Raw genomic sequence first — 26,540 nt, 5'->3', positions numbered from 1 at the left:
ATTTGATATTTGGCTGGTGTGTCCAATATAGACTTCCATGTAACATGTTTGTGACACTTTAAAGGTTCAGTTTTGGTTGTTTTACAGCCAGTTATTTTATTATTAATTAAATTCTACCCTGCTGAAAACTACAGCTGATGTCTGTGAAGACTTTTCATTCTCTATTTTACTATCAATTTTACAAAGCAATTTTTTCTGTTAATTTTAATTGTTCAGTACAATTGTTTTCTCTAAGCTCTTAGATCGTCTTTTAGGCGTGATGCTGTTTTTCTAGGTAAATTAACTTTTGGTTCAGCATTACTGGTTTAATTCCTGTATGTGAAATTTTCTTTATGTCCAATGATATATTGATTAGTAACAGAATTATTTATATACTATTGTGTTTAATATTTTTTTATTTTAATTTGTTTTAGTTATTGTTATGTGCTTTTGACTGTTTAATGTATATAATATAAACATTAACATAAATCACTCATCCTACATTAATATATATTTTTATATTTATTGTTATTTTACATCTGTTTCAATTTGTAGTGCTTGAAATTATAGTATTTCAGTTCTAATTTATTATAATAATTATAGTTTTTAATCTAATATTTATATTAATGTATTTAATTTTGTATATATCTAATATTTTTTATTAATATATTTAATTTCATGTTTATATTATTGATTTAATTTCAGCTTAATTTCAATATACATTTTTAATAGATTATTTTATTTATGTTTATTTCGTGTTTAAATTTGATTTATTTCCAGGTTAATTAAATTATTTTTTATTTTTTAATTTTTTAATTTTAGAAGATGATAGCAGCACTGTTTAGTAATTTAATAATTGATTTGTTGCAGAAAATGCATCAGTTAAAACACATTAAAAATGACAAAACAAATGATCATTTAAAAATATTAATCGAATTTTACGAAACCCCAGCAGATCCAGATTAAATAAACTCAAGTTATTTTGTTACCAACAACTTTTTATGTACAAAGGGACACATTTGTTATTCCTTTAAACTAGTTAAGATGCCTGGACACCAGCATTCCTTGGACCTTAGTTAGAGTAGATGATATAAGTTCCTGATAATGAAATATAGCCCTACCATGACCAGGGAACATACTAGAGCCCAAATCCCAAACATAACCAGATATGTTAGTCTGGGCTGCTTAGATCCTATACTTTCTAGTCGATCTGAATCACTCTTTCTCTCCAGGTCTGTCCATCCGCAGCGTGTGTTGGAGGGCTGACAGGATTCTGGCAGGAACTCAAGACTGTGAGATCTTTGAGGTGATGGTGAGAGACCGAGATAAACCGCTGCTGATAATGCAGGGTCATTCAGAGGGAGAGCTCTGGGCCCTCGATCTACATCCCAAACAACCGCTGGCTGTCACCGGCAGCGACGATCGATCCGTACGGTTAGTCCACACCTTCTATTGGATTTCAGTTCATGCCACATCAGTTCACACAGCAGAGATTATAAATGGAGCAAGACAGGCAGAAATTAAATGTGGTTTTGGTTTTTAAAAAAATGAACGATTGTCGATAATGATGATGAGCTCTAGACATTTCAAACTCAAACACACGATGCTCACAGTGTTTTCTGAAGTCACTGAAGTTTCATTTGAGGAAAAACTACTGTCAAATTCAGACTGAAACTATTATTATATATTAAAATGTAATATTAAATATATAATATTATACAACCAAAATAGTTTTTCAACTATGTTTTAATTGATAAATTTCTATTGTGCAGCATCATAAATACAATGCTTTCTTTTAAATAACTGATATTTTTTATTTGATTATTGTTTTGAGAAAAACTACTGTCAGATACTCACTGAAATATTCTTCACCACAGACCGCCAAAATAAAAGTTTGGTTTCATTTAAATACATTATAGCAGATTTATAGTACTATTCTGTGCTAAATTGTAACTCTTAAAAGTAATAATACATTTTTAAAAAATTTTTTAAGAATATCAAACAACCAAGATATTTTTCATTCATGTTTTAATTTATACAGTTCTGGTGTGCATCATCTTATTTAACTAAAAAATTTAATAAATAATTTTTTTTTGTAAATTAATTAATTGTTATATTTTAATTTTATTACCGTTTCATTTAAGAAAAACTGCCATCGAATACACACTGAATCTAAAACTAAAAGTGAAATATCTGCAGAAAGAAACAATCAAAATAAAAGTTTGGTTTAACTTGGATAAATTATGACAGAAATACTTTACTACTGTGTACTAAAATGTATTTCTCAAAGTAATAATAATAATAATAATTAAATTTTCCAGGAAACAAACATTATATTTTATAATTTATACAGTTCTGTTGTGTAGCATCTTTTCTGACAAAAAAATAAATAAAATTAAATGATTTGTTATATTTTCATTTTTACATTTGAAAATAATGATTAAATTGTTAAAGTTTTATTAGTGCATTTCATTAGACACTATTTTTAATCATAAATCTGCATTAAATAAAAATAAAAAACATAGAATGGAAAAAAATCTATAAAATGGACAAAAACTGAATTTTGGGAAAAAATAAAATGGATTTATGGGGCCCTAAATTAAAAGGTAACTACTCTGTGGAGAATTGTGAACAAGTTAAGTTTACATTTTTTTCTCAAGGTCTAACACATATTTGGAAAGCATTTCCTTCTACAATAATGGTAATGAATATAAATGATAAATATCAATGTCATATAATATGGGAAAAAATATTGTTGTAATATTTTTAGCCCATTTCGCCTTGCCCTAGCATAAATGGACACATTTTATGTTTCATCAAACATGCACGTTTAGACTGTGGAGTTTGTCCGAACACACGCTGATCGCTCGCTGTAACATGGAAGAAGCCGTACGCAGTGTTTCCTTCAACAACGACGGTTCCCAGCTGGCTCTCGGCATGAAGGACGGCTCTTTCACTGTCCTGCGTGTCAGGTAATTCAATTTGGATCTCCTACACTTCATCATTTCAGCTTCATGCTTCATTGTTCACAAACTGAGAGCTTGTCTGGTTTTCTAAGGGACATGACGGAGGTGGTCCACATCAAGGATAGGAAGGAGGTCATTCACGAACTCAAGTTCTCACCCGATGGCTCTTATTTGGCAGTGGGCTCCAACGACGGGTTTGTGGACATCTACGCTGTGGCCCAACGCTATAAAAAAGTGGGAGAGTGCAACAAGTCCACGTGCTTCATAACACACCTGGACTGGTCCGTGGACAGCCGCTTCCTGCAGACCAATGATGGAGCTGGAGAACGATTCTTCTACAGGATGCCAAGTAAGAATAATAATTAATTTACAATTCATGAGAAAATGAATATTTTCAGATTCTTTTAAATTTCAAGCTGTATTTTCTTTCAAAAAAAATTCAGCAATTTTTTATGAAGTTGGATGATAAAATGCTAAAATTCCAGTTAATTATGGGACAGGAAAACCTGTTTGGAAACAATCAATATTTATGCATTTTTTTCATGAATGCATTAAAATTAAAAACTTTTTACAACTCATTTAAAGGAAAACTCCACTATCTTTGAAAATATGCTCGTTTTCCAACTCCCCTAGAGTTAAACAGTTGAGTTTTACTGTTTTTGAATCCATTCAGCCGATCTCCGGGTCTGGCGGGAACACTTTTAGCCTAGCTTAGCATAGATCATTGAATCTAATTAGACCGTTAGCATCTCGCTCAAAAATGAGCAAAGAGTTTTGATATTTTTCCTATTTAAAACTACTTTTCATTTACCGTCGGTTTTAGTACACGAGGTAACTACAAGGTCAAGTTTCTTCTTGGAAAATCATTAATAATTTAATTAAATTTCAAAAGTTTTTTTTTTTTTTTTTTTTTTTAAGTTTTACAAATTTATGCAAATATGTATATATTTTTTTTATTACTGGGGGTTTCAGACTCATGAAAAAGATCAGGTAAAGTCAGAAAAATTTTAAATTGTGATTTCCAGACCTGGAAATGTAATCAAAAACCTTCCTTAAAAGTCACTTCACCATTCTTTTGAATTTCAAAAGTCGGTATGCATTTTTTCAGAATTACAGAATAAATGCATTAAGTATTAATTTGTGGAATGTTGCATGTATGTATTAATTTAAATCTCAAAAGTTAGTTAAAAGTTTAAGTTTGAAATATATAATAATAATATAAGTTAAAATGTGTATATTTGTGCAAATACTTATGTGCTTATTAAAATACATATATATAATATATATGAAACATAAATATTAGTGTGTGTGTGTATGATGAATATATATATATATATATATATATATATATATATATATATATATATATATATATATATATATATATATATATATATATATATATATATATATATATATATATATGCATTAAGTGTTTATGCAAATAATTATGGGCTTTTTTTATTTCAATTTTTTTTGGGAGAGATTTGAAAGAAATTGGAGAGATTTGTCCATTTCAAGGTCTGTTATCTCCAGCAAATAATTATTTATTTAAAGATATTCAATTTAATAAAATCCAAACCAAAGATCTCTCCTTTTAAAAAATCTTTGTCAAATAAATGACATATTTTATTTTAGGCTCAGCCTTATTTTATGAATCATGTCATGCTCATACTTTTCCTAACTGTTGTTCTGTGTCTATAGCCGGTAAATTCCTGCTGAGGGAGGAAGCCAAAGGAATCCACTGGATGAGGTGGACCTGTGTTCTCGGACCGGAGGTCAATGGAATCTGGCCTAAATATTCCAACGTCAACGACATTAATTCTGTGGATGCAAACTACAGCAATGCAGTGATGGTGACGGGTGACGACTTCGGCCTCGTCAAACTCTTCCGATTCCCGTGTCTTAAAAAAGGTCTGCTTGGTTTTGTGTGATCTGTTTCTGTGTGATCAGTGCTGAACAAACCAGCGTGCGCTAACAAATGTGATTCTTTCAGCTGCCAAATTCAAGAAATACATCGGCCACTCTGCCCATGTGACCAATGTGCGCTGGTCACATGACCTGCAGTGGGTTCTGAGCACAGGTGGAGCTGATCACTCCGTCTTCCAGTGGAGGTTTCTGCCGGAGGGAGTCATGAATGGAGTTCTGGAGCCACTGCTGCAAGGTGATTCAATCCACCGATCCAGGGTTTCCCGTTATCAAATCAATTCAATTAAATAAGTACATTGAGGGAGGATGTACTTATGTGTTCATTTTCTGGATGATAAAATACTTATTGGTGTTCCTGTGGCTCAGTGGTAGAGCATTGTGATAGCAGCGCAAAAGGTTGTGGGTTCAATTCCCAGAGAACACGCATACTGACAAAACAAAAAAAAATGTATAGCCAGAATGCACTGTAAATCACTTTGGATAAAAGCGTCTGCCAAATGCATAAATGATAAAATACTTATTCCAGTTTATTGTGGGCTATGGAAACCTGTTTGGAAACAGTCCCTATTACTGCATGACTGAAATTGAAATTGGTTTTCACAATCGTGATGCATATGGAAATGTTAGGGAATTTTATATTTTGTGATTTTCAGATCTTCAGTGTTGCTGGTGGGAAAAAAAGGTGTTGGAAATTCATTAATAATTAATGGAAAAGTCAAGAAAAATTATGACACTTTACGGGTTCGTCTAATTTTAAAAGTCACAGGTAATTTACACAGATCATGAATAAAAGATCTTAACATTTAAAAAGTAGGAATTTAAAACGTTGTAGTTTTGTTACTTAAATTAAAATTAATTACATAATATATGTTATCATTTTAATATCTAGAATTTATAGATAATGGATTTATTTTGTAAATAAAATGTCTCGGTTACGTATGTAACCCTCGTTCCCTGATGGAGGAAAGGAGACGTTATGTCGAACGACATATGGGGTCTCACTTGGGAGGCCAATCATCTCTGAATTTAAGAGAAAACGCCAATGAAAATTGGCTAGTGGATTAACACACCTGAGCCACTCCCTGAGCCACGGGTATAAGGCGACAGGTGCATCCACTCATTAGGTTTTACGCTGAGGAGCCGAGAACGTGTCCCGGCAACAGCGAACGGTTCAAGGTTGTGGCATGGGGACATAACGGAAATTTAGAATTATCACATTTTTCAAGATATGGGCCAGAAAATTTATAGATCTATATAGTTTATATAATTTCATATAGTTATTAGCACACGAAGAGTTACATTTTTCTCTAAAAGTCAGCATAATTTCAAGTGTGACATTGCTTTTATACAACAGTTCAAACAAAAATCATTCCAAACACAGCCACTGTTTTGCGTCTCTGAGCAACATGACAGTGATTCGTTCCTGAATAAATCAACCGTTTAAATGATTCGGTTCAATCAAAATGACTCACTTATTAACAGTGACTCACTGCCACCTACTGCTGGTTTTAATTTCATATTTACGGTACCTTCTTATTTTTTTAATAATTTCCAACATCAGTTTTCAGTGTTTTATTTTTAAAATATCAGAACATTATTTATTAATTTATAACTGCAGGCTAAAGTTACCATGTCCCACAGAGCTGCATTAAACAGTGTGTAAAAACATCTTAATGGCACTTCAGATGCAGCTTCTGTTTTCTCTGCATTGCAAAGATCATTTATGTTGATACTGATTGCATTTGCTTGGTAACAGCCCAAATACAAGTATTTGACCTAAAAGATGGTGCACACTTCTAGAAAAAATGGCGTAAAGGTAAAAATAAAAAATTCAGGAGGCATCTGTCAGCACAATTAGAAATAAGATATCAGCACAATTAAAGTGACATTATTGTCTATTTATAGTTATCGATAAAATCCCAGAACTACCAGGGATACCATTTTTTTTTGTCAATATTGGAAACCTTTAATTATTTTCTCTTTATTTTGGTGTTCCACCCCAAGATTTACTGTGGCCTCATCTGGCCACCCCTGGCGTGCCACAAAAGCTACGCTTAAGGTCGTAACCTTCCCAAAGCCCCAGCGCAAATTCACTGACCTTAGTACCGAAGGGGCCAAAGGGTGAGTACATCGCTGCTGGAGAAGGCCACGCTGCTGTTCCGCCCACATAAGTTAATGGAAGGGATTTCAACCTTCAGAGAAAGATTGCTTCAAATCTTCCCTATTTGTTCTTTCAGCTTTGGCAAGACAATGGGGAAGCGAGCCTAGGAAAAGGTCGCTACGGAGACCACATCCTACCCGTAGGGAGGTGACATGTGGATATACCGATATGGACTGACCCAGGGGGCAGTACTACATATGGAAGGGGTCTCTGAGGCAGGTCCTACCTTGGAGTAGGGATGGAACGGCTGCCAGAAGAGACTGACAGAACGGGTCTGTCAAGGGAAGACACGGGTTTGCCAAGAGGGAAACCTTACCGTGGAAGAATACCCATATGGGATTACCCGTAGGGAACCAAGCCATATGAACACCTAGCCCAGTACAGGGGCTGACCGGAACTCCGGGCATGCTAACACCAGTACTGGGCCTGGCGACAGACTGCTCCGCCAAGTCCGACTGCCGAGGGTGCTGGAGGATGCTCGACCAGGGTACGCCAACCAGGGAACTCTACTGGGAGAAGAAAGGCCCTCACATCCCCGTGTTAGGGGGAATGGCACAGCAAGCGTGACACCCAGCCAGCCCTTCCCGCCAATTACCTGTTACCCAACACACGGGAAGAAACTGGCTCCACACGGAGGTTGTAAAACCTCGCAAAGGTGTTAGGTGTCGCCCAGCCCGCAGCTCGACAGATGTCTGCCAGAGAGGCGCCGTGCGCCAGTACATAGGAGGAGGCCACACTCCGTGTGGAGTGGGCCCTCACCCCCAGGGGGCACGGCTCGCCTTGGGAATGGTAAGCCAAGGCGATGGCATCCACTATCCAGTGGGCCAACCTCTGCTTAGAGACAGCCTTCCCCTTCTGCTGACCTCCAAAGCAGACCAGGAGCTGCTCAAAGCTTCTAAAGCTCTGGGTGCGGTCCACGTATATGCGAAGCGCTCTTACGGGACACAGCGACCACAAGGCACTCTTCACTTACCGAAAATGCTTGGAGGTCCCCGACCCTCTTGATGGAAGTGAGCGCGATCAGGAGCGCTGTCTTGAGAGACAGGAACTTAAGCTCGACTGAATCCAGCGGCTCAAAGGGACCCCTCTGAAGTCCCGCCAGGACAATAGAGAGGTCCCAGGAGGGAATCAGGGGTGTCCTAGGAGGATGTAACCTTCTGGCACCCCTCAGGAACCTAACGATCAGGTCATGCCTCCCCAGGGACCGGCCGTCCACTGCATCGTGATGGTCTGCAATGGCAGCCACATACACTTTCAGGGTGGAGGGTGACAGCCCACGCTCCAACCTTTCTTGCAGGAAAGAAAGCACGACTCTGACCGGGCATCTCCGGGGGTCTTCTCGGTGAGAAGAACACCAATTCGTGAACAGACTCCACTTCAGAGCATAGGCCTGCCTCGTAGAAGGGGCTCTAGCCTGAGTGATAGTGTCTACCACCACTGGGGGCAGATCACTTAGGTCTGCCGCGTCCCATCCAGAAGCCACACGTGGAGGTTCCAGAGATCTGGACGCGGGTGCCAAATGGTGCCAAGCCCCTGAGAGAGAAGGTCTCTCCTCAGGGGGATGCGCCAGGGAGGGGCTGTCACGAGGAGCATGAGTTCCGAAAACCAGGTCCGGGTGGGCCAATAAGGCGTAACCACCACGTCCTCCCTGACCTTGCACAGTGTCTGTGCGAGCAGGCTCACTGGGGGAAACGCATACTTGCGTAAAGCCCGAGGCCAGCTGTGTGCCAGTGCATCTGTGCCCAGGGGGGCCTGGGACAGGGAATAGTACAGCTGGCAGTGGGAGGACTCGTGGGAAGCAAACAGGTCTACCTGGGCTTCCCCGAATCGAGTCCAGATCAGCTGGACCGTCTGGGGATGGAGTCGCCATTCCCCGGGGAAAGTGAGCTGTCGTGAGAGCGCGTCGGCTGCACGATTGAGCTCCCCCGGGATGTGGATAGCGCGCAGCGACTTGAGCCACGTCTGACTCCAGAGGAGGAGATGGCGGGCGAGTTGAGACATGTGCGATGTGATCGTAGACCGCCCTGTCGGTTGATGTACGAAACAGCCGCAGTGTTGTCCGTGCGGACCAACACGTGCTTGTCCAGCAACAGCGGACGAAACCGTCGTAAAGCTAGATGCACTGCCAGCAACTCCAGACAGTTGATGTGCCAAAGCAGTCGAGGTCCTGTCCAGGACCCCGAAGCTGCCTGCCCGTTGCATGTCGCGCCCCAGCCCGAGTTGGAGGCATCTGTTGTGACAACAACGTGCCGGGACACTTGTTCTAAGGGCACGCCGGCCCGTAGAAAGGCAAGGTCCGACCAGGGGCTGAATAGGCGGCGACACATCGGTGTAATTGTGACACGATGTGTACTGCGGCGCCATGCCCATCTCGGGACTCGGGAGTGCAACCAGTGCTGAAGTGGCCTCATATGAAGCAACCCGAGCGGCGTGACTGCGGATGCCATATGGGGCCGTCCACGACTTCGTCACCTCTTCATGCACCTCCCGGAAGAAAGGCACCGGAGCAGAACGAGGTTGTGAGTCGCGTCCCGCGCCGAGAAACCAATCATCCAGCCGCGAGGGCTCGGGACTGGGCGGTGTAGTCACCTCCAGCCCGATACTCACGGCTGCCCGGGCAAGCATGGCCGACAACTCCAAGTCAGATTCGGCAGCAGCGACAACACCCGAGGGGGGCAGCCCCGCCGAATCCTCATCCTCAGAGGTCGATAACCCATCCCCCGATGCAGCGATCGACATCTGATCTTCGGGCGGCGCACCGAAAGACACGCTGGGACCGCCGTGAGACGGCCCAGCAGAATCAATCGGCAGCTGCACGGGACAGGCGCTGCGGGAGGAGTGAGAAGTCCGTGGGGCGTGGCCCGGCGGAGAAGCTCTCACTGTAACCCTCAAATCTCCCAGAGCGCCAGCCGGCGGTCCTCTGCTCGAGCCAGAGAAACCGGGACGGGTGGCGACAGAGGGGTCTGCTGCACTCCCCTTGAGGAGTGAGAGACGCGATCGCAGCGCTGCCATGTTCATACGCCCACAGTAGATGCATGAATCATCCACGAGTGCAGCCTCAGCGTGTTGGACGCCCAGACACTGCAGACAACGCTCGTGACCGTCCACCGAAGACAGGAAACGACCGCATCCAGAAGGACACGGACGAAACGGCATCTTGAAAAAGACGCGAATCGCCCGTGATTTGCTCTTTTAGAAAACTGTCTCTTTTAGCCCGAAGCGCCATTGAACTTAATCTCAAGGGTACTGTAAGTGAATATTTTCTATCCGAAGAGTTTGCCTGACAAAAAAAATGTTTTGCAACTCCTGCACTGAATAGAAATGAGAATAGAGGTTTTAATTTTACGTATTATTTTTACTTCTGAAAGATATTTTGAAAGTTTGCACTAAAATGAATCAGATCATACAGTGAAAGCAGAAAGTCTGATAGATATCTCCCGTTTACAGATAGCTACGCTGACTCTAACAGTGGCGAATCTGACTCGGACCTCTCCGACGTTCCCGAGCTGGACTCAGACATCGAACAGGAAGCCCAGATCAACTACGAGCGTCAGGCAAGAGACCCAAGTTCCCAAACTGAGAGGGTTTTATGTAACACGTGAAAGCTCGGCTGCTTTCATCCCGCTCCTCTCATTATTTTCACAGCTGATCGGATAGTTGCTGTTGCCCTTTATGCCTTTTCTCTTACACTGAATGTGTTGCGAGTGGATTTTGCCCTGTAACTCTTCTCCCAAACACCCCTCAGGTGTATAAGGAAGATCTTCCTCAGCTCAAGAAGAAACTGGCTGGATCTCTGAAGAGGCAGAAAGCACCAGACGAGGGGCTGCGCCTGCAGTTTGTCCACGGGTAAATTATGCGTTTGAAATGAACACAGTGTGTTTCTATGTCTGCGACCCTGAATACATAGTTTATCAGTTCTTTCTGGTTCTCGAATCTGATTGGCTGAGAGGAGTGTGATATTCTAGAGATTCCAAACGCTTGTGTGCTTAATAAATAATAGAGTTTTTGTGTCACAAAGTGTAGTTTTAAGAGTTTTAAGGCGAGAATGTACTATAAATATGCAGTTTGTTAATAAATATATAACGTCGGCCAGATCTACTAACGTCTCTATATTGTTTAAACATGAGATATAATTAGTTTTGGGTGAATCTCATGGGCAGACTTTGGTCTCATTAATCAATTATTTGATCAGAGCAAATAGTTTTGGCAGAGAGCAAAATCTCATCATGTTATATTTTATCTAAATGAGCGCAGCCTTTGTACTTTTGTCTGAATTAATCTTTTATGATGGCTGTTGTAGTAATTAAATATTATTATTAATTAAATAATATGTTATATAAATAATAGTAGTGTGTGTGTGTGTATATGTATATATATTTATATATATATATATATATATATATATATAATTTTAATATAAAATTGTAATTATAAATTATATAAAAGTTATACGTGTGTGTGTGTGTGTGTTTGTATAACAGTAAATGCAGACATTTAAACGGACAGACTGTGGATGAAACCTGCAATGATTATCCTAATTTTAAAGCATAAATTAGATTGAAACAATAGGTCTACATAATATTCACATATGCAGTATATAAACTCTTAGAGGTCGTATTGTATTAGCCCTACTGTTACAGCATGAAATAACTATTTAAACCTATACTATTTAGCCTTTTTTTCCCACAAATGAAAGTTTATATCTTCTAGTTTGGTCTTTATAACTTGATTTAACTCAACACATAATTGTGAGTTTGTGAATTCTGAGGAAAAAAACCCCAGAAGTGTGGGAAAATGACGAGTTGTTTTTTCTTCATCAAAATTGCGAGGAAAAAGGTCCAAATTTTGAAATATGTTTGTTACTCTTTTATTCCATGGCTTCCACAGACTGCTGCTTTAAAGGGGTCATATAATGCCCATTTTCCACAAGTTGATATGATTCTTTAGGGTCCTAATGAAAAGTCTGTTCTCAATGCTCTCAATGTCAAGTTCTCAATGTTAGTGTAAAAAACACCCTTTTTACCCTGTCAAAAACAGTTATTTTCTAAACAGGGTGATTTGTGGGATTCTCCTTTAATGCTTATGAGCTCTGCTGACTCCGCCCCTTTCTTCTGATCTGCTCTCTTTTGGCCACAAAACTTGCTAATTCGCACATTATTAGGAAAGGCGATTTTCAATGATTCATTTAAATACATTATACTCACTGCTGGAAGCTGGGTCATGAAGTATTCACGCTAACATAAACGCATTTAAGTAGATCAAGGGCGCATTTCTTTCATTTCTCCAAATGTAAGTTAATCCTCTGGGATTTCAGTCGCTCAGATGTCGGGAGTAAATAACTACTGCTATGTTCATTATTACATCCAACAACAAAACAGCTCAATCACTTCAGAGTCAGGCTCGTCTGCATCTCGGACTGATGACGATCACTCAGGGCGGGTCTGAGGTAAGACACAAGTCCAGTCTGTGCTGAAACACTGCTGTCAATCAAACAATCGTGGGAGGGGCCTACGACTGTGTGACGCCACATGGTCAGACGGCTCGATTTGAGAAAGGGGAAAACATTTGACAAGATTAGAAAAAAAACACTTGGTGGATTTTTATCATTATAGGGTGGTTGTGTACACACACTGCCAACACACATTTCAGTTCAAACAACTTGTAAGAGTACATGTAGCATTATATGACCCCTTTAAAACTCTCATTTCCTGCCACCAGAAAAAAGTTATCACTGTTTGCAAACACCGAAATTGGTCTGTATTTACAGGAATGATTCCATTAAAATGTCTAATTGGATAAATGGCTTACAAAAATGTAGGAAGTTAAACATACTTCGTTATTTGTGTAATGTGCTAACTTTCAGAGAGGTATAAATATTTGTGATTTTTTAATTGTTTATCTCAGGTACAGAGGCTGCGACTGCAGGAATAATCTGTTCTACACTCAGGCCGGTGAGGTGGTGTATCATGTGGCCGCTGTGGCTGTGGTGTATAACAGACAGCAGCACACACAGCGCTTCTACCTCGGTCATGACGATGATATCCTGAGCCTCACTGTGCATCCTCTCAAAGATTACGTGGCCACCGGACAGGTCAGAGATTTACAATACAACACGGCTGGAACGGTTGTCCACAAATCACACTTCAAACTGAACCGATACTAAACCGATATGCCTTACAGTCAGATTTGAGCTGTCTCTGTAAGGCATGGTAATACAATAAATGCAGAGTATGCATATGTTTGTGTGTGTGTCAGGTGGGTCGAGATCCGTCCATCCATGTGTGGGACATCCCAACACTCAAGTGTTTATCTCTGCTGAAGGGTCAACATCAGCGCGGGGTTTGTGCTCTGGAGTTCACAGGTCAGACCCTGACAGACTTTTTATATATAAACCAGCTGAGAAATTTCAGATTTGGTTCAAATTAATGTTAAATTGTCATTTTTCCACTAACTTCCTATATTTCAGAGCTAAATCCTTCTTTTTTTCCATTGCATTGCATTGAATACTCTGATAAAATATCTTTGTTTTCAAGCAACGCAATCAAATGCACCTACATTAATGTTTATTTTATTCCTACTTTATTAATATTATTTTATTATTTTTTTACAGTTTTTGAAACTTTTGAGTTTGGTTCCAAAAATGCATTAAATCCATTTTGATTAATTTGAGCTAAAATGTGTTTTCTTTACCAAAAAAGTGGCTAGATGAAAACCACTATTTTCTGTTTCAAACTTTCACGTAGCATCTTATAAAAAACATTAACAATTCAAATCCAGATTTAGATTTTCAAAGATTTATTAAATTTTATTTTTTTTCTTTCAACATGCAATAAATCCATAATATTTTTTTTCCAAAATGCAGTAAATCCATTGATATGAAATGAAAGTTGTTTTTCATATTGAAAACTGATGAAAATACACAACATAGTAAGTTGATCCACATATGACAGCCTTTGAACTTGGTCAAAACGAATCTTTAGTTTAGAAAATACATTCATCGCTCAAAAAGAATTCAACAGGTCATCTTCTTAATGCAATAAATTAATTACAATAATAAAAAATACAATCTAATTTAATTATGAATAAGAACATGGAAAACAATTTCATATTAGACCGCAGAAATTCCAAAATGACGTTTTGCCTTATATGCAACTTCCAAAAGTGCATTAATCTTTGCTAAAATTACTAAAAGTGTAACTAAAATGAAATAGAAAAAAAGAAAAATTAAATAATTTAAAATATAAATAAAAACTATAACAGTATCTCAATATAATTGAGAAATGTATGTTTATTTTTTCCCCATAAACTTATTTCAGAGCTTACTCTTACTAATTACTAACTTACTAATAATTGCATTGAAGCACTGACTAAGAATTGACGAAGCATATTCGGACAAAATTGACTTGTTTTTTAAGCATACAAATGCATCTCCATTAATGTTACAGAATTGTATTTTTATCCAATGTACAATCACTTAAAACATATTTTAAAACATTGCTGTGTCACATTCTGTTGTTTCAAATCCAGCGGATGGCAAGAGTTTAGTGTCTGTGGGAATCGATGAAGACCACTCCTTAGTCATCTGGGACTGGAAAAAAGGCGAAAAACTGGCAAAATCCAGGTAAAACCAAAACTTTTAGTGGTAAAGAGTGTGTACAGCGAGCTGAATGGCTCTCAAATGACGTCTGTCTCTCTCTTTACCATAGAGGACATAAAGATAAGATCTTTGTGGTGAAAGGAAACCCGTTCCGCATGGATAAACTGCTCACGGTGGGAATGAAACACATCAAGTTCTGGCTGCACACAGGTAGAGACATAAGATTCATATGTGAATGCTATAAGGTTAGCATGCTAGATCACAGCAGTAACGCTTGCTATTTAACTTAGGATGTTTGTTACATGCACAGACCGTCTTTTTACTGACATTATTTGAAGCATAAGCTCGAGAACATGACTGTGAGGAAAATCTGCCACATCATATTGAGCCGTCATAACCGATAACTGAATACCTAATGGTTCCGGTTTCGGAGAGGACGTTGGCGCACGTTTGGCTGCCACTTCTCCTGCCGTATTTTTAGTTGTTTATTATTTTAATTAATTTTAAACTCTTCTGAATAATTTTAAACTCTTCTGAGTCTTAACCTGCTGCTGGATTTCCATATATTTACCTTTACTGAGCCAGCGTTTTAAAGTGTTTCCCCCTGGTCTATCTGCTGCTGCTCACATCTGGTTGCCGTGATTCACCTGCACTGTCTCTGCCTGTTGCTGCTGTCTCCGTGTGAGATCAAACGAGTCACTGGAGTTGCGTCAAGTTCTCCGTGTGCAATGGCTGTGTAACAACTCTTGGATGTTATCATGCGACTTCATATGATCACCTGGATTATTTGCGATCTGATTTTATCAGGAACCAGCGTAAAGCAGTGGACCGTACTTCTGGACTTCACCATGCTGAGGTACTCTCTCTCTGATCTTTTGTCCCTGGGACACCATTACCGTCCAGATATCAGCGTCATACAAACTTTGCGTTCCATGCAGCTCCTCCGCCGGCCTAGTTATAATCATAGAGGGTCTCGTCAGAGTCGCTCTACTGCCGGTGCTGGAGTCACTGCACTTTGGTCTAACCGCAGGCGCTCGCTGCGTCGTACTTCGGGTTCCCGTGGAATCGGCCATAGTAACCTACGCTATCCAGAGGTTCTCTCTCAAAAACCCGCGGCGAATGTGTGCTGTAGCACTATGCGACTCGCTCACTTCAACACGAGGTCAATAAACAATAAAACGGCACTTATCACTGACACTATCCTTGACAGGAAAATTGATATTCTCTGTCTCAGTGAAACTTGGCATAAAGACAATGACTATCTTAATTTGAACATGTGTGCCCCATCTGGATATAAATATATTGACGTGCCTCGAGCTTCGGGTAAGGGTGGTGGCTTGGCTGCAATATTTGTATCTAATATATCAATTGATGTTATTGATGCTCCTACTGTTTCATCATTTGAATGTCTGGTTTTTAAAGTCAATGGTGCTTCACCTGTTCTTGTGCTGCTAATTTATCGTCCACCAAAACCTAATCCTTTATTTTTTTCTGAGTTTACTGAGTTGCTGACACTTCTTAGTCCACTCTGTCCGTCTATGGTCTTGACTGGCGATGTCAATTTCCATATTGATAATCCAAACTGTGTCAAAACTGCTACTTTTTTGGACATTTTGGATGGTTTTGACTTTAAACAGCATGTTACTTTTCCGACCCATAGGCTGGGCCATATATTGGATGTGGTATGTTCTGCTGGTGTTGGTATCCAATCTCTGGATAGTATCGACATGAGTATAAGTGATCATAGACTTATTACTTTTGACATAAATGTTATGTCTTCACGATCTATTTCTGAGCGCACTATCAAATTCCGTAACATCAAGCACATGGACTTCACTCTTTTTTCGACTTTTGTCTCTGGGCTTCCCACTACTAACTCCGTGGAGCACTATAATTCCATGCTTTCCTCACTTTTGGATGAGTTCGCACCTGTGCGAGAACGGCTTGTTACTTTTAGGAAACCCTGTCCATGGTTTACCCCGGATTTACGTTTAATGAAAGCTGCCGGAAGACAATTAGAACGGCAGTACAAAAAATCTGGCCTGACGGTGCACAGGCTTCTTTACACTGAACAACAGTCTGCTTACCATTCTGCTTTGAATACTGCACGTAAGAGCTACTATTCAAGCATTATTGGTAACGCTGCAACAAATACTAAATTGCTGTTTAAGACTGTTGACAATCTTCTCAAACCGACTAAGGCCGTTGTTCATTCCTCTGTTGAACAGTGCAATAAGTTTCTTCATTATTTCACTGGTAAGGTTGAGGATATATATAGCACTTTAAATACCATCACTCCTCTTGAGCTAGTTAATATCCAGCCTTCAAACTTCCCAACTACTACCTTTTCAAACTTTGAAATGGTCGGAGATGATTTTATTATAAGTACAGTGAAGTCCATGAACTCTACAACCAGTATTTTAGATCCGGTTCCCTGCTCGGTCATCATGAACTGCCTTGCATCAATCTGCCCTTTTATGACTTCAATTGTGAACTTGTCATTGACCTCTGGAATTGTTCCTCCAGAACTAAAAATAGCTGCCATTACACCAGTCCCTAAGAAGAATGGTTGTGATGTATCTGATTTATCCAATTACAGGCCGATTTCTAACCTCCCATTCTTGGCTAAAGTTCTTGAGCGTGTTGTGGCTGTTCAGTTAAATAATCACCTAGCTCTTAACAGTCTCTTTGAACCTTTTCAATCTGGGTTCAGAAGAGGGCATAGTACTGAAACCGCTTTAATTAGGGTCATAAATGATCTTCTTATCACAGCGGATTCAGGTGCATACAGTATTTTGGTCTTGTTAGACCTCAGTGCTGCTTTTGACACTATATGTCACTCTCTTCTGCTTGACAGGCTGGAAAATTGGTTGGGTCTTTCTGGAGCTGTCCTCAATTGGTTTCGGTCTTATTTAACTAAACGTGCCCAGTTTGTTGGCTTGGGTAACTATAAATCAGATACCGTGCCTGTTCGACAGGGAGTTCCTCAGGGTTCAGTACTGGGTCCAATATTATTTAATATTTATATGCTTCCACTTGGGCAGATCATTAGGAAACATGGTCTTGGGTATCACTGCTATGCGGATGATACGCAGATTTACATCACCACTAGTCCTGATGTCCATTGCTCATTAATAGCTTTACGTGGTTGTTTAGCAGAGATCAGTAACTGGATGCATAACAACTTCCTGAAGCTGAATGGCTCCAAAACTGAACTGATGCGGATTGGTACAGTGGCAGCCACACGTAAGGCCGAGCAGATCAGTTTGATTGTTGATTCCTGCACGGTAATCCCCACTTCACAGGTGCGAAATCTTGGTGTCATTTTTGATTCACAATTATCATTTGAAGCACACATAAAACACATCTCTAAAACTGCATTTTTCCACCTGAGAAACATAGCTCGACTTAGACCTTTTCTCTCTTTTGCAGACACAGAAAGGCTTATACATGCCTTCATAACAACTAGGTTAGATTATTGTAATGCCTTGTTCTCTGGCCTTCCAGCTAAATCGTTGAGCAAGCTTCAGTATATACAAAATTCTGCCGCTCGTGTGCTCACTTGTACTTCTCCTCGTGAACACATTACACCGGTTCTTTCACAATTACACTGGCTTCCCGTAAATGCGAGAATTGATTTTAAAATTCTTACTTTAACATACAAGGCACTTCATGGGACTGCACCTGAGTATCTTTGTGAACTCATCAGCCCTTATATTCCATCACGCTCTCTTCGCTCTACTAACTCTCTTTCACTTAACCAGCCATCATGCAAGCTAAAGACCATGGGGGAAAGAGCCTTTTCATATAAAGCCCCTAAGCTATGGAATGTACTTCCTCTGCACGTCAGAAATGCACCAACGTTGGATGATTTTAAAAAGTTGATTAAGTCACATTTATTCAAGACTGTCTTTCTATAATGAATTGTTGTATTGCTTTTGGTGTTTTGTTTTACTTTATTTATTACTTTATTACTGTAGCGCTTTGGGTCTAAGAAAAGCGCATTACAAATAAAATGTATTATTATTATTATTATTATTATTATTATTAATGCTTCTGAAAAATCGAATTAAATGCATTAGCTCAGTGTTTATATTTCATCACAGGAGGAGGTTTAACATTTAAAAGAGGCATTTTCGGAAATCTTGCCAAGCATGAGACCATGATGTCCGCTTGCTACGGACGCTCGGAGGACCTGGTGTTTTCTGGGGCGATGACGGGTGACGTGTACATCTGGAAAGACACGACGCTCATGAAGAGCATCAAAGCTCACGACGGACCCGTGTTTGCCATGTGCTCTCTGGACAAGGTGATTGAGTTTGCCACAGTTATATACAGTACAGAGTACTTGGTATCCTGCTCAGTCTGTGCATTAAATATAGTTCAGCAGTAGGTAAAAATGTATTTCTTAGCTGTTAATGGTGTGTTGTGACCTGAAGGGTTTTGTGACGGGGGGTAAAGATGGAGTTGTGGAGCTGTGGGACGACATGTTCGAGAGATGTTTGAAGACGTACGCCATCAAGAGGGCGGTGCTCTCGCCTTCATCTAAGGGTGATTATAAATCCTCAAAACAGACATTTTTTTATGAAATATTTTGTTTCAATAATATTTATTATGTAATATTTTGTATTGTGAGGGGATTTCATGGTTAATACTACCTCTAAAAAAATATATATTTCTATATAAAATAATAATAATAATAATAATATGTAAATATAAATATTAGAAATAACAATTAATATTATTTTTAATTAATGCAGTGTTTTTTAATGAAATTAATGAACCATATTTTGTTTCAATAATATTTATTATAAAACAAATTGCATTGTGAGGGGATTTCATGGTATTAGACAGTATTTACTTCTAAAAATATTTATTTCTATATAAAATAATAATAATATGTAAAAATAAATATTAGAAAAAACAATTAATATTATTTTTAATTAATGCAGTTTTTTAATGAAATTAATGTACTGTATTTTGTTTCAATAATATTTATTATATAATATTTTGTATTGTAAAGGGATTTCATGGTTAGGCTACTAGACAATATTTACTTCTTAAAATATTTGTTTCTATATAAAATAATAAACTGTAAAAATATAAATATTAGAAAAAACAATTAATATTATTTTTAATTAATGTAGTGTTTTTTTTAAACGGATGTACTACAGTATATTTTGTTTCAATAATATTTATTATGTAATATCTTGTATTGTAAGGGGATTTCATGGTTACCAGACAATATTTACCCCTAAAAATATTTATTTCTATATAAAATAATAAAATGTAAATATAAACATTAGAAAAAACAATTAATATTATTTTTAATTAATGTAGTGTTTTTTTATTAAACGGATGTACTACAGTATATTTTGTTTCAATAATATTTATAATTTAATATTTTGCATTGTGAGGGGATCTCATGGTATTAGACAGTATTTACTTAAAAAAATATGTATTTCTATATAAAATAATAAAATGTAAATATAAATATTAGAACAATTAATATTATTTTTAATTAATGCAGTGTTTTTTAATGAAATGAATGTACTATATGTTGTTTAAATAATATTTGTTATTTAATATTTTGTATTGTGAGGGGTTTTCATGGTATTAGACAGTATTTACTTCAAAAAATATTTATTTCTATATAAAATAATAATAATATGTAAATATAAATATTAGAAAAAAAATATTATTATTTTTAATGCAGTGTTTTTTTAATGAAAAGAATGTACTTTATTTTGTTTAAATTATATTTATTATTTAATATTAGTTTTTTTAGGGGATTTCATGGTTACTAGACAATATTTACCTCTCAAAATATTTATTTCTATATAAAACAATAAAATGTAAATATAAATATTAGAAAGAACAATTAATATAATTTTTAATTAATGCAGTGTTTTTAATTAAATTAATGTACTATATTTAGTTTCAATGATATTTATAATTTAATATTTTGTAATGTAAGGGGATTTCATGGTTACTAGACAATATTTATTCAGCTTTTAGCTTTTTTAAATGTGCTTTAAAAATAAACTTGAACTTGAACTAAGCACAATTTATTCCTTTATAAAATAATATGAATTTTAATAAAACAATGCATATTATTTCCAACTAATACAATGTTTATGTTAAGTTAATACAGTGTTTAATTTTGTTTAATGAAATGAATGTACAATTTTTTTATTTCAGCAATATTTATTATTTAATATTATTAAATTCTACAAACTTTACACTGTTTCCATATAAAACTGCAAATACTAGAAAATCTATTCACATTTTCAGTAAATACAATTTTTAATAAATTAATAGTGTTTAAAAGGTTTTTTAATTATATGAATGTAATGCATTTTGTTTTAAGGATATTTATGATTTAATATTTTGTATTATAAGGGAATTTCATGATTTCACCTCTAAATGATACACTATTTCTATATAAAATGATACAAATATTAGAAAAATAATTCATATTACTTCTAATTAATACAGTGTTTTTTATTGAAATAAATGTGCTATATGTTGTTTACATGTTATATATATATTTATTTATTTATTTTATTTTTTTTTACTTTAGGGTTAGGGATTTAATGGTACTAGACAATATTTGCCTCTAAATAATACACTATGTATTTCTTCAAAAAATAATACAAAAAAGAATGCATATTATTTTCAGTGAATACAGTGTTTAATTTAAAAGGCAGGCAGGTTGGTGCCATCTGTTAGGAGGTTTGGATATATGCTCAGACATATTGTTTTTCTGTTTTTTCTTTTTAGGGCTGCTGTTAGAAGACAACCCGTCCATCAGAGCGATCACTCTGGGACATGGACACATTTTGGTCGGCACCAAAAATGGAGAGATCCTAGAGATCGACAAGAGCGGCCCCATGACTTTACTCGTGCAGGTGTGTGTCACTCCCAAATACACAGCTGCAAATACAGATGCAGGGTAAAAAGATAGAAGATAAGTCAAGCTGCTCAACTACTTCAAGTCTGTGTTGTGTTTGACGTGTGTTTTAGGGTCACATGGAGGGGGAAGTTTGGGGCCTCGCTGCTCATCCACTGCTGCATATTTGTGCCACTGTGAGTGACGACAAAACCCTGCGCATCTGGGAGCTTTCCGCCAACCATCGAATGGTGGCTGTCCGGAAACTTAAGAAAAGTACATCTGCTAATCATCTGCCACATTTGAAAGATCTCCGATTCAGTATCACAGACGGTTTCGCTGCGGTGTGTGTTTGTAGGTGGTCGATGCTGTGCCTTCTCGCCAGATGGAAAAGCCTTAGCGGTGGGTCTAAACGACGGCAGCTTCCTGGTGGTGAATGCAGACACGCTGGAAGACATGGTGACCTTTCACCACAGGAAGGAGATCATCTCTGACATCAGGTTCTCTCAAGGTAATCATCTGCATGGGTGGCAGTTTTAGATATTTATATACATATATTTGTGCTGTCAAATTGTGATGTCAAATCGCGATTAATCGCATCCAAAATAAAAGTTTTTCTTGACATAATATTTGTGTGTGTGTACTGTGTATATTTATTATGTCACACACGTACAGCATAAGTTTTCTTAAATATATACATGGATGTGTGTGTATTTATATATACATAATAAATATATATAAAGTACACACACATTTATTATGTAAACATAAACTTTTCTTTTGGATGTAATGTATAATATACAATTTATAATGTGATTATAATTAATTAGTATAATTGTACAATATATTTGTGGTTTATTAAATATGTGTTTTTATAATTTTATATATAAATATATATATATATATATATATATATATATATATATATATATATATATATATATATATATATATATATATATATATATATATATATTAGTATAATAAACAAATATAGATATTATATAATATCCTTAATCTATATAATATATATTTATTACATTTTTCTTGAAGATGCTGGAAAATACCTCGCCGTGGCCTCCCACGACTCATTTGTGGACATTTATAACGTTCTGAGCAGTAAGCGGGTGGGCATCTGTAAAGGAGCATCCAGCTGTATCACTCATGTGGACTGGGACGTCCGTGGTAATCCAAACATACAGAACTCAAAAATATAAATATAGATTCAAGCAGCAATGTAGGAGTTAATAAGCACGTTTACATGCGCACCAGTAAGCTGATAACTCACAAATATCAGCTTATTCAAATAACCAGTGTTCCCCATTTACATGCACATCATTAACCTGACAATGCAAGTACCGTATTTTCCGGACTATAAGTCACACTTTTTTTTATAGTTTGGCTGGTCCTGCGACTTATAGTCAGGTGCGACTTATTTATCAAAATTAATTTGACATGAACCAAGAAAAATGAACCATGGGAAAACATTACCGTCTACAGCCGCGAGAGGGCACTCTATTCTGCTCAGTGCTCTGAGTGCTGCTGAGTGCTGCTTTTTTCCTCATTATGACGTATTTTTGGATTGATGCGACTTATACTCAGGTGCGACTTATAGTCTGAAAAATACGGTAAGATGCATTTACATGACTTAATTGATAAATCAGGTTATTTCCCTTTAGTGACGTCAAAATATAATAATTTGCATATCTGACGCAGAGTAGTCATGAAAAAGTCTGCTTTTGTGATATATTTCCTTCTTTCTTTACTGCAAGACGTTTGCTCAGTCTATATGTGCTTAAATCTGCACTAATGATGCATTCCTGTCACATATTACATATGCGCACTTCAATAAACCAACAGAAAGTGGGTTATTGCATTTACATGTCATGCGAAATCGGAGTAAGAGGCAAAAAACTACCTGTTGCAACCGATTTATTCTTACGCCATTAAATGACCGTACTCTGATAAAAGGAAACGTGTTACCGCGTTTACATGACCACGTGAGTTTTCAGCTTATTAGGCGTAATCGGTTTAAGAACTTGCATGTAAACACGTACACTGTCTCTGTATGTGTGATGAGTTGAGCGTTACAATTAAAATCAATCTACACGTGCATTTCAGTTGGAAGGTAATGTTTTGAATGGAGAAAACTTGGACATGTGACTCTAGTGTGATTTGGTTTTTGCAGTTATTACTTGCATATTAGTGACAGCAAAGGTCATTGTGTATAATAAGTCATGCATTCCCTTATACAGTAAACATTTATTGATGAATTACTCACCAAAAACCAATATCTCTCACGTTTGACCCTTGATTGTGTCCCTTGGCAATAAGAATATGTATTTCGCTTTGGGAATTTGGGAAACAGCACCTGCAGATATCCATAATTTTAGCAAAGGAAGAAACAAATGTGTAAGGACATAATCAAGCTTTTTATTAAGCTTTTTTTCATTGTGTATTAATGCAGGAAAACTGCTTCAAGTCAACACTGGTGCCAAAGAGCAGCTATTTTTTGAAGCTCCACGTGGAAGACGACAAACTATCAGCAGTTCAGAGGTAAAGAGACGACACACACAGCCAGATATATCACTAACTCAGGTGTTCTCATCTCATAACTGTGTGTTTGTGTGTGTTCAGTTTGAGAAGATGGAATGGGCCACATGGACGTCAGTGCTGGGTCCCACCTGTGAAGGCATCTGGCCGGCGCTCAGTTTTGTCAACGCCTCTTCACTTACCAAAGACAGGAAGCTGTTGGCCACTGGAGACGACTTTGGCTTCGTCAAGCTCTTCAGCTTCCCCTGCAAGGTCTGAAAGCAGCAGAATCACATCATGTATTCATATACACCACCGTTAAAATATTTAGGGTTGGATTTTAGTGTTTTTGAAAGATGTCTCTTCCACTGTATTTATTTGATCAAAAATACTGTAACAGAAGTGAAAAATTATTACAATTTAAAATAGGTATTTTTTTATGTGAATAAATGTTAAAATGCTGTGAGCAGAGCTGAATTTTCTTGATCATTACTCCAGCCTTCAGTGTCAGATGTTCCTTCAGAAATGATTTGATGCTCAAGAAACATTTCCGATTATTATCAATGTTGAAATTAATATAAAAAAAATTGTTTTATTGGATTTATCATTATATTGTTTTATTTTTTATAATTGATTGTATGTATTTATTTGTATAACATTGTAAAAGTGACAAAACTTGTCACTTTTAATCAAATTAATGCATCTACGTTGAATAAAAATATTCAAAATATTTTAAATTATGAATATTTAAAATTATATATATATATATACATAATATTTCAAATATATAAATATATTAAATATATTAAATATATTAAATATTAAAATATTAAATATAATAAAAAATAATAATAGTTATATTAAATATTACATATTTTTAAATATTTAAAATATAAATATTTCTAAATATTCAAATTTATTTATATATAATGAAAATATTATTATTATTATTTACATTTTAATTTGACAAAATAATAACTTATGAACAGTCTTGTATAAAACCTGCATTAAACAAGTCAAACGTATTTTATTATTATTTTATACAGGGTCAGTTTGCCAAGTTTAAAAAGTATGTGGCTCACAGTGCCAATGTGACGAATGTTCGATGGTCCAATGACGACGCGATGCTGCTGTCGGTGGGCGGGGCTGACATGGCCCTCATGATCTGGGCGAGACAGGGGATTGGTTCACACGAAAGCAAAGCCGTGGACAGCGAAGAATCAGACGATGATGCGGAGGAGGATGGAGGTAATGCTTGTGTTTTTGTTTGAGATTACATTTATTTACAATATGATGCAATTTCAAGTTTTCCTTTCTCTTTGGAGTCTCTTGGAGTTTCAAGCTCTTCGTGAATAGATAACATCCCTGAAGTTGACTAAAGTCTCAAATCCAAAGAGATATTCTTTATAAAAGTTCAACCATAAGAGTCAACCATGCCCTCTTAAAACGGTTCGTTCTAACACTAGTTAAATACATTTTATTTAACTTACATTTGTTTGTTTAGGGTATGACAGTGACGTCGCTCAGGAAAAGAACATGGATTACACAACAAAGATCTACGCTGTCAGTATACGCCAAATGACTGGCGTGAAACCACACCAACAACAGAAGGAGATCCTAGTGGACGAGCGGTAAAAATTCTTAAATCAAGATAAATTTACTTTGGACAAAAATTTACTTATATAGTCTTGTTTTTCAAAATAAAGCAAGTTTACAAGAAAAGAAGAAAAATATCTGTCAGTGAGGTAAGAAAAATCTATTAGTTTGAATTTAATAGATTTTGATGATCCCACTGGCAGATATTTGTTCATGTTTTAAACAAACTTGATACATTCACCAGAAATGCTTAACATCTCATTCTGCATCTCAAGTAAATATATCTTGATTTAAGGATGTTCAGAAATTTATAATGCAAAAGAAGACAAATGTAATGAGGGTGAAATTGTATGTGTTCATGTCAGAACATACAGTAATTTGTTTCCTACAGGCCTCCAGTGAGCCGTGCCGCACCGTTACCTGACAAACTGGTGAAGAACAACATCACAAAGAAGAAGAAGATGGTCGAGGTCAGTCGGGTTATGAGCTCATGAGGAGTAAGGGTTGTCCTCATTATTGTCAGTGTGTGTGTGTTGATGTCTGTGCGTGTCTGTAGGAACTGTCTCTGGATCACGTGTTTGGCTACAGGGGCTTTGATTGTCGAAACAACCTTCACTACCTCAATGATGGAGCTGACATCATCTTCCACACAGCCGCCGTTGCTGTTATTCAGAACCTCTCTGCTGGTACAGTCCTGATTCAGTATCACTGTTGACCTCTGACCTCTGGCTTGGTGCTTGGTTCTTGTCTCAACATGTGGCTAATGTGCAGGGAAAACACAGTACAGTTTGACTTTATGCATTGGATGAGTTTGTAGGCTTGTCTTTTGAGACTAATCTGATTCCAGATCAGGCATGATACACTGCTGACCTCTACAGGCTGCAGTTG

The 26,540-nt window shown here is 37.1% G+C and overlaps 1 protein-coding gene across 3 annotated transcripts in view; it reads left to right on the top strand.

Annotated features, from left to right (window-relative positions):
- Positions 1-26,540, top strand: part of LOC132119718 (echinoderm microtubule-associated protein-like 6) — a 63,257-nt gene that overhangs the window by 13,384 nt on the left and 23,333 nt on the right. For all 3 annotated transcript variants that reach the window (XM_059529913.1, XM_059529912.1, XM_059529914.1), the window contains exons 8-30: positions 1,212-1,413; positions 2,814-2,951; positions 3,038-3,294; positions 4,650-4,859; positions 4,942-5,109; positions 10,483-10,589; positions 10,781-10,881; positions 12,940-13,126; positions 13,291-13,396; positions 14,563-14,656; positions 14,742-14,842; positions 18,739-18,941; positions 19,072-19,183; positions 21,416-21,543; positions 21,659-21,800; positions 21,883-22,035; positions 22,578-22,709; positions 23,992-24,080; positions 24,162-24,329; positions 25,103-25,304; positions 25,561-25,687; positions 26,044-26,122; positions 26,209-26,338. In XM_059529913.1, the coding sequence (XP_059385896.1) occupies positions 1,212-1,413; positions 2,814-2,951; positions 3,038-3,294; positions 4,650-4,859; positions 4,942-5,109; positions 10,483-10,589; positions 10,781-10,881; positions 12,940-13,126; positions 13,291-13,396; positions 14,563-14,656; positions 14,742-14,842; positions 18,739-18,941; positions 19,072-19,183; positions 21,416-21,543; positions 21,659-21,800; positions 21,883-22,035; positions 22,578-22,709; positions 23,992-24,080; positions 24,162-24,329; positions 25,103-25,304; positions 25,561-25,687; positions 26,044-26,122; positions 26,209-26,338 (3,336 nt within the window). The remainder of the gene's footprint in view (positions 1-1,211; positions 1,414-2,813; positions 2,952-3,037; positions 3,295-4,649; positions 4,860-4,941; positions 5,110-10,482; positions 10,590-10,780; positions 10,882-12,939; positions 13,127-13,290; positions 13,397-14,562; positions 14,657-14,741; positions 14,843-18,738; positions 18,942-19,071; positions 19,184-21,415; positions 21,544-21,658; positions 21,801-21,882; positions 22,036-22,577; positions 22,710-23,991; positions 24,081-24,161; positions 24,330-25,102; positions 25,305-25,560; positions 25,688-26,043; positions 26,123-26,208; positions 26,339-26,540) is intronic.

The sequence above is a fragment of the Carassius carassius genome, chromosome 38 (genome assembly GCF_963082965.1).
Source record: "Carassius carassius chromosome 38, fCarCar2.1, whole genome shotgun sequence".
Lineage (NCBI taxonomy): Eukaryota > Metazoa > Chordata > Actinopteri > Cypriniformes > Cyprinidae > Carassius > Carassius carassius.
This window is presented reverse-complemented; position numbering and strand designations above follow the sequence as displayed.